Source organism: Lemur catta, chromosome 15 (assembly GCF_020740605.2).
Source record: "Lemur catta isolate mLemCat1 chromosome 15, mLemCat1.pri, whole genome shotgun sequence".
Taxonomy (NCBI): Eukaryota; Metazoa; Chordata; class Mammalia; order Primates; family Lemuridae; genus Lemur; species Lemur catta.
Genome location: NC_059142.1, coordinates 53246816 through 53261948, shown reverse-complemented (window position 1 = coordinate 53261948; position 15133 = coordinate 53246816). Strand labels below are relative to the sequence as shown.

Genomic DNA, 15133 nt, shown 5'->3' with positions numbered 1-15133 from the left:
GAGCTGTTTTGGGATGTTTACTCTGCCATGGTTTTCAGTTTACTAGCATGCTCTATAGTTGCTCTTTTTGTAACCAAAACTGACTACAATATGGGTATTAAAGATTTTTCCAGTTGGGCCTTAAAGTGGCAAGACAGTTTATAAACATACTAAGGAATGCCTTCATACATGTTAATACAGAACACAAGCTTTCCATCTTAAAGTTTGGGGATGGGCATAGAGATAATCTTCTGAATGCCTAGCAATTATGACTACTTTGGGCCAGAAGTGCATGCCAAATCCTACCCTTCATTTCATTTAAATGGCTTTGCAAGAGTCAGATAATTCTTAAGCTTTTGATTTGTCTATTTAGCATTTAGGCTTAAGCATAGCAAGAGCATTTCTGCAAACGTGGCCAAATTTACTTTTCCAAGCCTTTAGTCTTGAGTCAATAACATTTCCCAAAACAGAAGGCTATGCTATGTGGTAGGGGTACGTCAACAGTCACCAATATGATGGGAGGGCCTTTGGAAAGCAATTGGATCAACGGGGCAGAACCATCATGAATGGGATTAGTGCTCTCACAAAAAGGCCCTGAAGGTTGGGTGTGGTGGCTCACCAGTAATCCTAACACTTTGGGAGGAGGGGGTGGGAGAATCGCTTGAGTCCAAGAGTTAAAGACCAGACTGGGCAACGTAGAGAGACCTCATCTTTACAAAAAATAAGGAAAAATTAGCTGGTTGTGGTGATACACATCTGTACTTTCAAATACTCCAGAGGCTGGGGCAGGAGAATCGATTGAGCACAGAAATTTGAGGCTGCGGTGAGCTATGATTGTTCTACTACACTGCAGCCTGAGGGACAGTGAGAACCTCTATCTTTAAAAGAAAAGATCTCTAAAAGACAAGACTGCTGCCAGGGCTATGAATGTCAGTCCAAGGGACTCATTTCTAGGGGTCAGTGAATTGTAAAGGGCCAGAGAGTAAATATTTTAGGCTTTGTGGGTCACCTTTGGTCTGTCACTTTTTTTTTTTTTTTTTTTTTTTTTGACGAGTCTTGATCTGTCAGGCAGGCTAGGGGGCAGTGGCGTCATCATAGCTCACTGCAATCTCAAACTTAAGCAATTCTCCTGCCTCAGCCGCCAGAGTAGCTGGGACTACAGCCATGCACTACTATGCCCAGCTCATTTTTTCTATTTTTTTGTAGCGATGGGGGGTCTCGTTCTTGCTGAGGTTGGTCTCGAACTCCTGGCCTCAAGCAATCCTCCTGCCTGGGCCTCCCAGAATGCTAGGATTACTTTTTTTTTTCTAACCCAGTTTAAGAGTATAAAAAACATTTTGAACTCACAAAACTTACATATCAATCCAATTCAAAAATATTTAACAAAAGCTATTGACAAGCATGTAGACTTAACAGCTGAAAACCTAGGAATTTGGAAACTTCAGGGGCGCCTGTACCTCTAAGACAGCCTTGCCCGGCAGAGATCTTCTGTGGAACCACAGGTACTGGGCCAGGACCACAGCGCAGGGCCAAACATACATTCCATATTGGAGATGCAGGACCTGAAAAGAATTTTTTTCTATGCCATAAGTAATACATCTGCTGGAAACTGGAAAATTTATTTATATAACTACTGAGTGTCGGGCACTGCCAATGAGTCCTGCTCTCCAGTTTACAACCTGTGGGGATATAAAACTGCAAAGCCATGTAATAACCACTCTTCACAGCATTCAGTCATTCAGTAAGCATTGTCCAATACCTGAGTATCAGGGACCATTCTTAGACTGAGGATGTAGCTCTCGTGGAGCATATACCCTGCGTGTAGAGAGGCAACAAATAAGCAAATGCTGGACCAGAGCATAGAGTAGGGAGGGGGTTGACGGGAGGCAGGCATGGGAGCTGGAGGCATACGCATCCTTGTGCAGTGCAAGTAGAGATCAGAAATAAGGCAGAAAATAAAGTTTGGATTTTACTCTAGTAAGATATTGGAGGGTTTTAAGCACAAGTATGATTTGATGCTAATGTGAAGTAGTGTGGTCCTAGGAAGACATCCTAGAGGTATGAGTGCAGCTGAATCCTGAATTAGGAAGGCAGGCAGCATACAAAGCCTTTAGAAAGGACTGAAATCATGAAAGCATGGTATTTAGGGAGATCAAGGTAGTATAACTCATGCCTCTGGAATGAGCCTGCAGGGGTTCAAACTTCTAGACCTACTAGCTGTGCAACCTTATAAAAGTTACTTGACAGTGCTTCAGTTTCCTCAACTGTGAAATACTGTCTCAACAGATGATTAGGAAAATTCAATGCAAGCAACTTAGTAGTGCCAGACACAAAGCACCCAAGTTAACAATTAAACTGCCAAAGTACAATTCTTTCTGTCCTCTGGAGCAGAGCCAGGTAGGTAGAAAGGGTGAGGTGGCAGAAAAGGAGGCTGAAGAGGTTAAAGTATAAAAGATAAAGGAACTTGAGATCCAAACTCATTCAATCCACTCAGAACTATTACTGCCTAAAATATGCGAGGCACTGTTCTTTAAGGACACAGCAAGAAGAGCCCAACACCCGCCCCCCCGCTGGATTTTACGCAAGAGTACAACAGGGAGCCAATGAAGGATTTCTGATCAGAAGATACAATAGCGCAGTTGGATGTAAAAAGGTCTCTATTCTCATAGGGAATATCTTCACCCCCTAAAGTTAGGCAAAAATCCAACAGGGTATTTTAACATGAAGCCGTGTGGAGGCTACCAGAAATGGGTTCCACTCCAGCCTTTAAACTTCTCTCAAACTATTTCTTCATCTTTAACATCGGATTACTAATACCTACCTCACAGGCTGCCGTTAAAATCAAATGAAACACTGCAACATGAAAGTGCCTTGAAAAACCGAACCCGTGTAAGGTACGATTATTGAGAGTTTTGAGGGACCTGTTGGAGCTCAAAGAAAGAAGCAAGTGCCAAGCCAAGAAACTTTATTTGGGCACTGAGGTGGCTGTCTTTAGTCCCAGAAGTTACACAAAAGGGAGAGAAAGATGAATTAGGAAGCCCTTCAACAAAATCAAAGGAAATATTAGGGGTCAGGGTGCCACTTTCCTGGCAGGAAATACACGATGTGGAGATGCCCCCCATCTGGCAGGGTCCCCAAATTTCTTACTGTAAGACATTCAATCTGCCCAAGGGCTTCATACCAAACCTTTTTGCTCCGAGGGCCTCCCTAAAGCGGAGGGAGAGGGGGAAGCGGCCCAGCTGAGGGTCCCTCCCCGCCATCCCCACACCAGCCAGGCGGGCTCCTGCCCTCAGGCGCCTCCGCACCGGGGGGCCAGAAGGGCGCGTCCCGGCGGGTGCAGCTGCACGCACCTGCGGGACGTGGACCTCCAGCACGGCCCCCTGGGCTCCGGGGCCCGGCTCCTCCCAGAACCGAAAGCGCTGGGCCCCGGCCGCATGCCCTCGGAAGCCACGCTCGCCCGCAGGGGCGTCGGCGGGCCCCGGGCGGGCAGGGGGCCGTGGAGGGCTCCGAGCTGCCAGACTGCTCGCGCGGGAACTCCCGGGCCGGCTGGGAGCCGCCGCCGCCGTCCGACGGCAAAAAGGGGAAAGCGCAGCTCCGCCGGCAGCGCAACAAGCAAAGCAAGCTCCAACTTGCGAAAAAGCTTCACACAGAAGACAAGCTCGGCGGCGGACGCGGCACGCGGCCGGAAGTCGCGGGCACGCCGGAAGCTCGCGGGGCGGGCCGGCGCGGCGGCAGGCGTGACCTTCCCAACATGGCGGCGGCCCGGCGTGTGTGAGGGCGGGCCCCGGAGGCGCCCAGGCCAATGGTGGACCGCGAGAGGCGCGGGGGCGGGGAAGACAGCCGCCGCATGCCCAACCCGAGGCTCGGGAGGTGGCTGGGGAATGAATTTTCTGGAAGGCGACTTTAAAGGCGCCAGGCCCGAGCGAAGGGCGTTTTGGTGTCGCAGCCGCCTAAGGGGGCCTGGGCGGGGGCGCGTTAGTGGCAGGAAGCGAGCTGTGCCGAGGTCGCCGCGGAACCAGCTGGTGACCCTGCAGGATGAACCACAAGAGTAAGAAGCGGATCCGCGAGGCCAAGCGGAGTGCGCGGCCGGAGCTCAAGGACTCGCTGGACTGGACGCGGCACAACTACTACGAGAGCTTCTCGCTGAGCCCAGCGGCCGTGGCGGTGAGCGGGGACGGGCGGGGGTCGCGGGGTCGGGCGTCGGCACCTCCGGCAGCTGCGCACCTTGCCCGGGGCTGCCTTCGTCCCCGATCCCGGCGCCGAGCGAGGCTCACCTGCACCGCACGGAGCTCCGGGTGCCCAAGGCGCAGATTCCAGGGCGGGCCCCCGTCTTCCCTTGCTGGCAGCCGCCACCTGCCCGGGTGACTAGAGTCCACGCCTTTGGTACCCTCAATTAGAAAGCTGACCGCTCCTGAGCCCTTTGGGCGGCGAGGCCCTAGGGGACCTGACTCAAGCCTCGCGAGTGGGAGATACGAAGTCCCCTTCCCTAATAGGGTGGCTCAGGGTGCGACGTGCCCACGGCCACGCAGGGTTTTCCCTCCCGCTCCTCCTCCCCGGGAGGAGCCAGAACAAGAATCTGACTCCTTAAGTATGTCATTGCTAATTGGCCCTGGGGGACACCCTTATCTGCCACCGGACTTTTTTTTTTTTTAACTGGACAGGTCTTTTCTGATTTCCTCAGGATAACGTGGAAAGGGCAGATGCTTTACAGCTGTCTGTGGAAGAATTTGTGGAGCGGTATGAAAGGCCTTACAAGCCCGTGGTTTTGCTGAATGCCCAGGACGGCTGGTCTGCGCAGGAGAAATGGACTCTGGAGCGCCTAAAAAGGAAATACCGGAACCAGAAGTTCAAGTGTGGTGAGGATAACGATGGCTACTCAGTGAAGATGAAGATGAAATACTACATCGAGTACATGGAGAGCACTCGAGATGACAGCCCCCTTTACATCTTTGACAGCAGCTATGGTGAACACCCCAAAAGAAGAAAACTTTTGGAAGACTACAAGGTGCCCAAGTTTTTTACTGATGACCTTTTCCAGTACGCAGGGGAGAAACGCAGGCCCCCTTACAGGTAAAGTATCCTGCAGCTAAGTAGTTAAAAATCTTACCTACAAGGCATTTGTGAGCAGAGTTCAGTGAGCTGTTCTTTTTTCAAAACAGTGAGTGGTTCTTCCTTGGCTGCACATTGAACTCACTTAGGGGACTTCTGATGTCTGCCTGGGTCCTAATGGGAGAGACTCTGATTAACTGATTTGGGGTGCCCCCTGGGTGTCAGAATTTCTGAAAGTTCTCCAGGCAATTTGATTGTGCAACTAAAGTTGAACCACCGATCTATGAGGGAAGTTTCAATAGTTAAAGTCTAGCAGTAAACCACATCAGCGACCTTTTTTTCCTGTTAGTCATCAGTCCGTACATAATTCAGTGTTTCTGTGTACCGGAATTTGTATAGTCTCTGAAATAAACATGATATGATACATAAAATTAAAAACTTCGTATTTTGTGTTGTATCTGTATGTATAACTAAACTGCACTTCGCATCTTGGATGTTTCTGTCCTGTAGGTGGTTTGTGATGGGGCCACCACGCTCTGGAACTGGGATTCACATCGACCCTCTGGGAACCAGTGCCTGGAATGCCTTGGTTCAGGGCCACAAACGCTGGTGCCTGTTCCCGACAAGCACTCCCAGGGAGCTCATCAAGGTGACACGGGAAGAAGGAGGGAACCAGCAGGATGAAGCTATTACCTGGTTTAATGTGATTTATCCCCGGACACAGCTTCCAACCTGGCCACCTGAATTCAAACCCCTGGAAATCTTACAAAAACCAGGAGAGACTGTCTTTGTGCCAGGTATAGATGAACTGGAAGAAAGTACATTCTTTGGTTTCAGTATTTTGTCATTTGGAGCAGAGCTATATAGAGAGTGAGTCAAAAAAATCCCATTGCATGCTGCCTGGTAAATTAACTAACTGGTCCCCACCTCTGACAGCAATTTGTAGCTGTACCCTCAAGTGCTGGGGGAGCTGTTGTCCACATTTCATGTCACTAAAACTGTTGATAAACTGTATGTAAAGATCTTACTTATCTTTATTTCTACTAATTACTCAGTGTCTTTGCATGTTTCTATAAATTGGGTTTCTGATACACTGTAGCGCTGGCTGGGTTGAGTGGGGAAATATCATCGATTTAGAGCCAGGAGGCAGGCAGTCCTAACACCAGACAATCACGCTCTGGTAGGTTAAACATACGGTTGTGAGGATATTTAAAGTAGGTAAATAAAAACCTCCTTCTAGAAGCTGAACAGCTTTCTGCCTTTAAATTTTGGTCACAGCTTTGGATTAACAAGGATCAATGAACTTTTTCTGTAGAAGGCCAGCGAGTAAATATCCTAGGCACCATGAGCCAGACAGTCTCTGTCACAACTAATTAACTCTGCCCTTGTAGCAGGAAGGCAGCCCTGTGCTGTACATAAATGGATGGGCATGGCTATGCTCCAGTAAAACTTACACAATCGAGTCATTGGCAATCCCTGGATCAGGAGGAACTTTTCCTGTTCTGTATTCATGTCTTTCTGAGGCTCACCCTTAGGGATAGGCATCCCCAATTGCTGGAGTTTGTGCCACACACAGATTGTATATAGGACCAAACCATGTTTAACTGTTTATTTGTTGCATTTCAGGAGGCTGGTGGCACGTTGTCCTCAATCTTGACACTACTATTGCCATCACCCAGAATTTTGCCAGTAGCACCAACTTCCCTGTTGTATGGCACAAGACGGTAAGAGGGAGACCAAAGTTATCAAGGAAATGGTATAGGTGAGAGCCTTTTTATTTTTCTTTTACTTTGTTTCAGTTCCTACCCTGGAGATAAAATTGAAAGAGTCCAGTACTGCAATACCCTGTGTTGATTTTAGAGAGGTCTGGGAAAACCTGGGGCTGCCAAACCTAGTGGGTAGAGGAGAGATGGTCCGAGGTCAGGGCTAGATCTCAGGATGTTTGCCAGCCTCGAGGTGGCAGGGTAAGACTCTGCATGTTTGATCAAAGCCACTCAGTCAAAATGTCATAATTGGGATTGTTTCTCATTTTGTTTTGTTTTTTGTTTCTTTTTCAAAGCTAGCACTAGCAAAAGAAGCTATTTTGTTTGGGTTTTATTTGGGTTATTTTTCTTACCCAGAAGTATTATTCCCATTTGAACTTATTACCTTCAGTTCTTGTGAGTGAGGTGACTGCCCTGGAGACTTAGCTCCTCTGTTTATCCACAGAACAGATACAGCACGGGCAGCGGCAGTGCAAGCCACCCTCAGCCACCCCGTGCCACTGTGTCCCAACCCTGACCTGGAGGGACCAGCTCTCGGGGTAAGAGAGGGATTCTGGCTTGTTCAGTGCTCAGCCTCCCTGCTGAGAGGGCCAGCAAGGGTGGTGGCTTCTGTTCTCCCTGGACTCTCGGGCATCTGAGGCCCACTTACCCCGCCCTGTAGGCCGCTGCGTGCTAGTTTGGTCACTCCGAGACCTGACCATACAGCAGGTCTTTTGTCAGTGGTTTCAGTGGATGCCAGGTTAGGTTCCTGAAGGGGAGGGCCGCTCTTAAAGTCCAGGTCAGTTTTATCTTCCACGTGAAGGGGGACTGTCTCTGTTATTTGATACCTTGTATTTCTTACTTAATTGTTCCTACTCTTACAGTTAGAATCTAACCAAACCCAACTCTGATTATTACGTGCTGTGCTGTGGAAAGGAAAGGTTTTGTTTGTTTGTTTGTTTGTTTGTTTGTTTTTAAATCAGCTAGAAAAGGTTCAGGGGGAGCAAAACTAGGAAAAGGAAAAGGAAAAACTTTTCTCCCAAGGGAAAAAGACTAACGCGAGGAACCGTTACCTCACGTGTTGGCAGTCGGCTGGCTCATCTGTGCAGGTGGTAGTCATTGCGTGGAGCTAGTGTAGAGTGTTCTTTGCAAAAAAATATGGGCAGCATAGTGGGGTTTTTGTGCCCAGGCTTGGGGTTTATGTGTCCTCACCATTATACAGTACCCATTCTGACTTGATACACCTGGTGTTCTAGGTGTTTCTGAGAGATACAGGTCTTTTAGAAACACTTGTGTGTGTGATTCATCATGTATGGGTCTTGCTGCCTATCACCTCACTAAGAACGACATTTCTTGCCTCCCAGGATCCTGAAGCAAGAGCACCCTGAGCTGGCAGCCCTGGCAGACTCGGTTGACCTTCAGGAGTCCACGGGGATCGCCTCCGACAGCTCCAGCGACTCCTCCAGCTCCTCCAGCTCCAGCTCGTCAGACTCAGACTCCGAGGTGAGGCCCTGCCTGCTCTTCCCTGCCCATGGGTCCTCCAGGCTCCTGTCACCCAGTCAGAACCGCCATGGCTCTCCCTCTCCATCCAGGAAGGAGGGGGATGTGAACATTTTCTCACTTTCTGCCAAGGACCACAGTTGCCACCGTTCCTGCTGAGTGGCGAATTTTGCCCATTTTACAAATCCACACGTGTTTGTGTGTTGTTAAAATAGCCTCCAGCGGTATCCAGGGGTATTTGAGGATTTAGTTAAGTAAACAGCCCAAGGTCACAGCTAGCCAACCGCAGTGTCAGGATTCAGACTCGCATCCTCTGACCTCAAAGCCAAAGCCCGTAGGAAGAATTTTCTGTGTGGATTGTAAATGATAAGCCTGGAAACTCAGTAAATCCAGTGACCTGCTTAAAGCTGGCATTAACACTGGCAAGAAGAGGGCCCTGCGCCCTTAGCAGATGAAATTTCTGTCTCTTAACTTCATATAATGTACTGATTTAGTCTTTTCTCAAGTGGGAGTGGGGTTTTACGAATGTTCGGTGCTAGACCTATTTACTTTCATGCGTCAATCTCTGTGTGAGTAGAGTGAAATTTCATAATGCAATTTTAGGATGCTAACTATAAAATGTTTTTAGAGTGGGTGTCTTGATTTCAAACAAATAGCCTTTCCATTAGAGAATAATGGAGGGACACTTGGCATGTGAGGGGAGTTGAAATTCTTAGGAAACCAGAAACATCCAAGGAAGTGGCTATTGAAACTATATTGTGGAATTGGCATAAATGACTGCTTTGCTTCTGGGAGAAAGTGAACAATATTTGTGCTGTCCCATGAGGTCAGAGGTTTGTTTAATGAGGAAATGGGTTGCATCCTGGCTGAATTCTTGCTTTGTCTTCCCTGTGTCCAGTGTGAGTCTGGGTCTGAAGGTGACGGGACAATGCACCGCAGGAAGAAGAGGAGGACGTGCAGCATGGTGGGCAACGGGGACACCACCTCCCAGGACGACTGTGTGAGCAAAGAGCGCAGCTCCTCCAGGTGACCAAGCACGGCTGTTGTCTGTGTAGGAGGACATGCTTGCAGCCAGGGGCCGGACCCAGGGAGGGCAGCCCAGTGGCTCCTGCAGACAAGGGGAGGGCTGACAGAAGCCAGAGAATGAGGACGCCCTTGGAACCTGAATCCATTCACTTAGCGTTTGCTCCGGTAGCTGTCTCTGCTGCCAATGCAGACAAACCTGGCTTGTTTTATGCATAAAGGCAAGAGTATGTGAATGGTGCCAAGAAAACCCTTTACGGTATTTAATAAAAATTGAATCCATTTTATCTTTGAAATTTTCTTCCTTTGAGAATACCAGAACCTCCCTTATTGCTCCCCTCCCCGTGGTAGCCTGGGGGGAGCAGTTACTCCAGCAGTGCGTATTCACCACAGTGAAGCAGAACACCAGTAGGCGGGGCGGGGACTGTTGGGAAAGTCACCAGCATCTTGTGAAGAAGCTGAGGCATGGCCTGTTGCTCTTTCTCTTAGTTTGCCATTGCTGCTTTGAGTGCTCAGGCCAAATCAGACAGCGAAGATCTACACGTTTTTATAAAATCTCAATCATGTCTCCATGTTTTGCTGTGTTTTTGCTTTTTGAAGCAAGAGTGGATCTAAAGAAGTTAAAACTTAAAAATCAGTAAGATGATCTCTTTGCAAGCACCTGCCCTCTTCCTGGGCATGTAACAGGCTCATGATGAAGTTTATTTACTCTGCGCGTGCATCTCGGGTCTTTAAATCCCAGATGTCTTTATCGGATGTGCTAGTTGAAGTGGGAAGAGGAGAGGCTAGAGGAAAATAGCGAAATACTGAAGTCATAGGATTCTAAGTGTCTGAAGTGCTTGACTACTGCAGGTGATGTTCCTATTCTATTCTTCTATCTCTGAGTAGCTGAGTGTTTTCTTAAATGCGTTACGAAAGCCCAGGACCCACGTTCCTTTCTGTCCTCTTTTCTCTGTCCTCTGTGGTCTATCTGGAATTCTATGGGGAAATTAGGTGTGTTATTCAAGTGAATTTATTAGACTAGAATATGCATTTCTAAACCTTGGTTGTCCTCTTCACAGCCATACGTAGAATTCTCTTCTTGCCTTTTTCAGTTGTTTCTATTATTATAGATCTGTATCTATGCTTGATGTGTCACTGTGTAATTTATAAGAAAAAGTTTTTAGAGAAAGCCCTGCCATTACTTCTGCATGGGGGTCCTGGGGGTCCTGTTTTAACATTGCCTTGTAGCTTTGCACCCAGCTATGCTGTCGACATGTTCATTACAGGCAGTTGTACTTTCCTTGGCAGGATTAGGGACACTTGTGGAGGCCGGGCTCACCCCTGAGCAAATAAAGAGACTCTCCCTGAGGTGGCTTCAGCGTAAGCTGGTGACAGCCGCCCAACTCAGTTCTCACGTCTTCTGCTCCCACCTTCTCTGTCTTCTTTGAATTTGGATATTCCTTCCCTGCTCCGAGCTCCTATCTTCGGTCAAATGCTGTTTTTCTGCTTACTAAGAATAGATTATCAAGAAGTTTAAAAGCCTGGCCAGCTCAGTGAAACACTGGCGCTAACGTGATGTTGGGTAAGAAGGTCCTGTGCTGTCTCACTGAAAGCCATGGCGGTGGACCACGAGGCTGGAGGGACTGATCCTTTCAACATCTTGTTGTATCTGTTACCTCGCTGATGTTGGTAAGGAGCTCCCGCTGTCCACAGAGCCGGCAACAAGCAGAGACCCAGAGTGGTGAGAGGACTTTGATCTGTGTGTGAACCTGTGACGCGTCAGAAGTACTGTAAGTGCCACCTTCCTGTGTGTCACCCTTAGTCCACAAACGCACTCTGTGGCAGTGACCCAGCACTGTCACCCACTGCTCTGTCCTGTCTTAGGATTATTTATCTTCTCCCCACAATCAGGGAGGCCATGAACTGTCAGGGTTATTTTTGTGTGGTTTATTTGGGGGTGGAGGAGGTCCTGGAGGTTTTTTGTTTACCTGCAGAGTGGGAAAGGTGTTTAATGTGTTCCTACCACAGAATTTAAATTGTGAATGGGACCAAGCTCTAGCAGACTGGCTCCATTCTTCCCACCGCACAATCCGAACGCAGCACTCACTTTGTAAGGTACCTTGTGATTGGCATTCCCCGCTTGTCTGGCCTGCAGACGCTAAGTGGGGGGCTTGTGTTACACACAGGGAGTAAATTCAGAGATGGCACTTCTAAGAAGTCTTCGGACTCTGATGATACTTCTAAGTAACTCTGGTATGAATATTTGGGGATTGACCAGCAGGTTCTGTCTCTTCTTGATTCACCTGCTTGCCTTACTCTGTCCGTAAATTCAACTAAATGTAAATAAGAAATAAGGGGGAGATTGTCAATGGCCACGCCCAGTCCAAAGCACTGTCTGGGATGGAGTGTCAGTAACACAGCCTGGTCATTTCCTGGCGCTGGGTTGTATAGCTTTACTCTAGGAGGCTGGTTCTCTATTTTGTCTTAGTTCAATTTTCTGCATCCAACCCAAATGCCACCCCAAATGTGTGGCTGGGCTGGTGGGAGAACTTCTGCAGCCTCCTCAGGGCAGCGCCCCTTGCTCTGCCTGCCTGGGAGTGCTGCTGTGCCTCCTCCCTCTCTCGGGCTCCCTCTGGTTTTGTGGTGAGCCCAGTATGTATTCTGGTGTGTGTACAGTGTACTCTCTTGCTAGTAATATCTGAATGGTGTTCCTCCTTCTGTTTTTAAAAGAGTTTCCTTGCCATCTTCAAAAAGCTGTTTCCTTTTTCCCAGTACTGCTACCAGGCGGTCACCCTTGACCTCTTTCCTTTACCTTCCTCTCAATTGCCTACCAGCTGCTCCTCTCTACTTCAGTTTAAAACAGAGAATAGCCCAGAGAGGCTCGTTGCCACCAGGGGGCGTGGTGGGATACATTGCCGGTGGCCTGGACAGTGGAGGAGAAATTGGAATTTTGAAGGTTGGGCACCCACTTTTCCTTCTTAGATGCAAAACGTGATTCCTGTTTGATAAACAGTACCCAGAAGTAAGGGATCTAGCCCATCTGACAGGCCAGAGCCATCTCTCCTCAAAGCCGCTGGACAGGACAAATTATACGCTACTGTTTGGCTCTTGCCACCCCATAAATAACAGTGGAACATGCCTTATCTGTTCTGGCTGTACCCCCTACACACACTTGCTGTCACTGTGTCAGCCAGGCACTCCGTGTGGAAGCAAACAGGAAGGAGGTGGGGAAGCCGTATGAGTGGAAGGAGTGGATGGTGGCCTGGTGAGCGGAGAGGGTAGGTCCACTTGTCCAGCAGGTAACCCTTCCTCCTGCCTGGCACGAGCTGCTCCTTTGAGTGGTGTCAACAATGGTGAAGTGGTAAAGTGAAGGTTACAGCATCAGACTCTTTAGGTATTATTCTCCAAGAGGACAGCACATCCTAAAACCAAAGAGCTGGGTCCTGGGAGAAGGGATCTTACACCAGAAACTTCAGATAGGAGAAGGGTGGGAGAGACGTGAGTGGGGGACTCAGGAAGGACATCAGGAGGGCCCTGGGTCTTTGGGAGTGAGGCCTCTCCATCAGCCTGCAGAGTGAGTGCTGCACGAGGTGCCTCTGCAGTTGCAGTGCTGGGATGTTTGGGGTGACGCCTTGAGGGGAGAGCCACTGTAAACAGGGACATGCGTTTCCACAACCAGAAAGACGTACAGACCTGACGAACTGCAGGTTTATTAGAGCTTCATGAAGGAACATAATCAACTTAGCTGTGTATGTAAATTAGTACATGACTTAGGTATTTAAGAATCAGTGGGAAGTTGCTGGTGCAGGTGCTTTACAAACTTACTAGAGTCTCAGCCTTAGATTTAGGACTTTAGACACAGTATGAGATAGAACAGGAGTTTTGCATAAGTGTAGAAAGTGCTGTCCAGGAGGCAGCATGTAAGGACTCCGCAGCTAGTTCCTTTAGATTGTGTGTAGTATTTCCACAAATAAACTGTTCTGATATGTGTGCTGATAATGCCCATGGGCTCAAGGTAGAGTCTGGTTTGTTCTGTACTCCTCCACCCCTTGCTTTTGTCAAGATGTGACATTGATGTTACATTGTGTACAGTAAAACTAGGTGAATGTGTGTCCCTAGGTGGTGGCTCTCAACTTTGTCTCATTGTTAGTTGAAAACTTGACTTATCTAGCCTCCACTGAATCTCCCTGGAGGAGAGCTAGCCCTGGCCTGCTGTCTCCACGGTGACTGGACAGGACAGAACTGGGACTGTCTTCTGAGCACTCATACCTCCTGTGGTTGTCAAATAGAACTCAGAGCAGTCTCCCAGTTCTGGGTCCATTCTGCGTATGTCTAGCTGTGGGGTGGGTCTGCCATTGGATTGGTATTTTTAACTTTCACTTGGATGAAATTTGTTCATTTTAAATAAAGCAACTTGATTTGGAGTTGTGTTTTTCGCATGGTTTTGTCTTTGTTTCTTTTCATTCTTATTCATTTGAAACTCAATAGAATGTATTTTGTCAGCAGAACAAGACCTTTTAAAAATGTACTTTAAAACAATGGGGATGGGAACAAAAATAAGGCCCAATGCTGGCAGGACGTCACACGCTGGTCAACAGCCAGTAGCCTATAGATAAACCCTATTCCACATTTTATAGTTTGAGGCCCTTTTTCATCAACCACCACCAGAAAGACAGGTGTTGCCCCCCCACCCCCCACTTAACATGTGATGCAGCGGGGTTATTAAAGCTTTTCCTGTTGCTGGGAATCCTAGTCGTCACAACAAGCTCATGAGGAAGCTGGAGAGCCTGCGTGTATCTCCCTGTTATCAAAAAGAAGCACTCCCGTCTAGGATGACATCAGAGATGGGCTCGGGCACTGTAATTTTCCTCAAAATATATTAAATGCATCCTAAGCAAAAACTGGAACCCTGTTTTTCTTAGCATTAGGCCTATGCTTGGCATGGTACCTGACAAACTTTGCCCACCCTGTATTTATTTAAAATAACTAAATAGGTGGGTGGGGAGTGGTAGGGAATATGCTTTTGGTTACAATGTATTTATCTCAAACATACACAGTTCAGCAGCAGAGCCTTGGAAGGATCTGGAGAAATAGAAACAGCAGCCTGCCTTTCCCTTATTCCACCCTCCCACCCTGCATGCATTCCCTAATTGTGCAAAGAAGAAAAGGCAGTTGGGGAAACAGTGTTGACCCAAAGGGCCTGGAGCTGAATTACAGACATGGGTCCTGGGGGTGGGGGCAGCCAGCTAAGGTGAGGCCGGGCTGAAGGCTGCCCGCGAGGCCGAGCGGGCATTCACCACCGCCCCCCTCCCGCGGGATCTGGAGATGTCCTCTGCGAAAATGCATTAAGGCAACCGGAAGGAATAAAAGCTATTGACCTGTTTATGGAAATGGCAACGGCCGAACGTAATCGGGCTTTATGAATTGTTTTCGCTGTCTTGCAAGGCAATCTGTGCCGCAGTTTCCGTGAACCTTCGGGTGTACTTGCCTCAGCATTCCCCAGCTAATGGTTTCCAAAAAGCGCTAAGGGGAACTTCAGGGCTGGGCTAAAATGATGCGGAGAGATGACAACCTAAGGGCGCCTGAGTAGTTAGTGTTTCAAACTGGTTTTCAAACCGAGTCTAGGCTCAGATAGTTCAATTGTGCCCCAAAGCGTCAGGCCTGCCCGGGCCAGGCGGGGGTCGGCCTCCTGCGGTCCCAAGGGGTCAGGGCTCTCGTCCCCACCCGCCGCCCCGCCCGTGAGTCACTCCCCGACCGAGGGGCCGGGGCGGGGCGCAGCGGGGACTCCGCCCCGGGGCGGGGCGCGGCGGCGGGCGCGGCGGGCTCCCTCGGGGTCCGGGCTGGCCGGCACTCGGCGG

The 15133-nt window shown here is 48.8% G+C and overlaps 2 protein-coding genes across 7 annotated transcripts in view; one reads left to right on the top strand and one right to left on the bottom strand.

The window, feature by feature from the left end:
- METTL23 (methyltransferase like 23) overlaps positions 1-15133 on the bottom strand; it is a 41454-nt gene that overhangs the window by 1255 nt on the left and 25066 nt on the right. Inside the window, exons 1-2 of one of the 4 annotated variants that reach the window (XM_045525776.1) lie at positions 4254-4445; positions 1437-1541 (exon numbers count right to left, since the gene is read on the bottom strand). In XM_045525776.1, coding sequence (XP_045381732.1) covers positions 1437-1520 — 84 coding nt within the window. In that variant the 5' untranslated portion in view covers positions 1521-1541; positions 4254-4445. Of the gene's footprint in view, positions 1-1436; positions 1542-2800; positions 3315-4253; positions 4446-15133 lie in introns of those variants that run through there. The other 3 variants (XM_045525774.1, XM_045525775.1, XM_045525778.1) reach the window with 3 other exon arrangements.
- Positions 3707-9580, top strand: JMJD6 (jumonji domain containing 6, arginine demethylase and lysine hydroxylase). 3 transcript variants are annotated; one of them, XM_045525770.1, is made up of 6 exons: positions 3707-4143; positions 4661-5049; positions 5539-5825; positions 6655-6790; positions 8135-8273; positions 9169-9580. In XM_045525770.1, the coding sequence occupies exons 1-6, from the start codon at positions 4015-4017 to the stop codon at positions 9298-9300; spliced, it is 1212 nt and encodes a 403-aa protein (XP_045381726.1). In that variant the 5' UTR covers positions 3707-4014; the 3' UTR covers positions 9301-9580. The 3 variants fall into 3 exon arrangements, with proteins under 3 accessions (XP_045381726.1, XP_045381727.1, XP_045381728.1); XM_045525771.1 differs by lacking the exon at positions 9169-9580 and adding an exon at positions 7237-7330 and having other exon boundaries at positions 3825-4143; positions 8135-8242; XM_045525772.1 differs by lacking the exon at positions 9169-9580 and adding an exon at positions 7242-7330 and having other exon boundaries at positions 3825-4143; positions 8135-8217.

Bases quoted from the DNA above. Each gene is read 5' to 3' on its own strand.
- JMJD6 (XM_045525770.1), top strand. From the start codon at position 4,015: ATGAACCACAAGAGTAAGAAGCGGATCCGCGAGGCCAAGCGGAGTGCG. The intron at 5,050-5,538 runs GTAAAGTATCCT...TCTGTCCTGTAG, and splicing joins AAACGCAGGCCCCCTTACAG to GTGGTTTGTGATGGGGCCAC. The intron at 5,826-6,654 runs GTATAGATGAAC...GTTGCATTTCAG, and splicing joins AGAGACTGTCTTTGTGCCAG to GAGGCTGGTGGCACGTTGTC.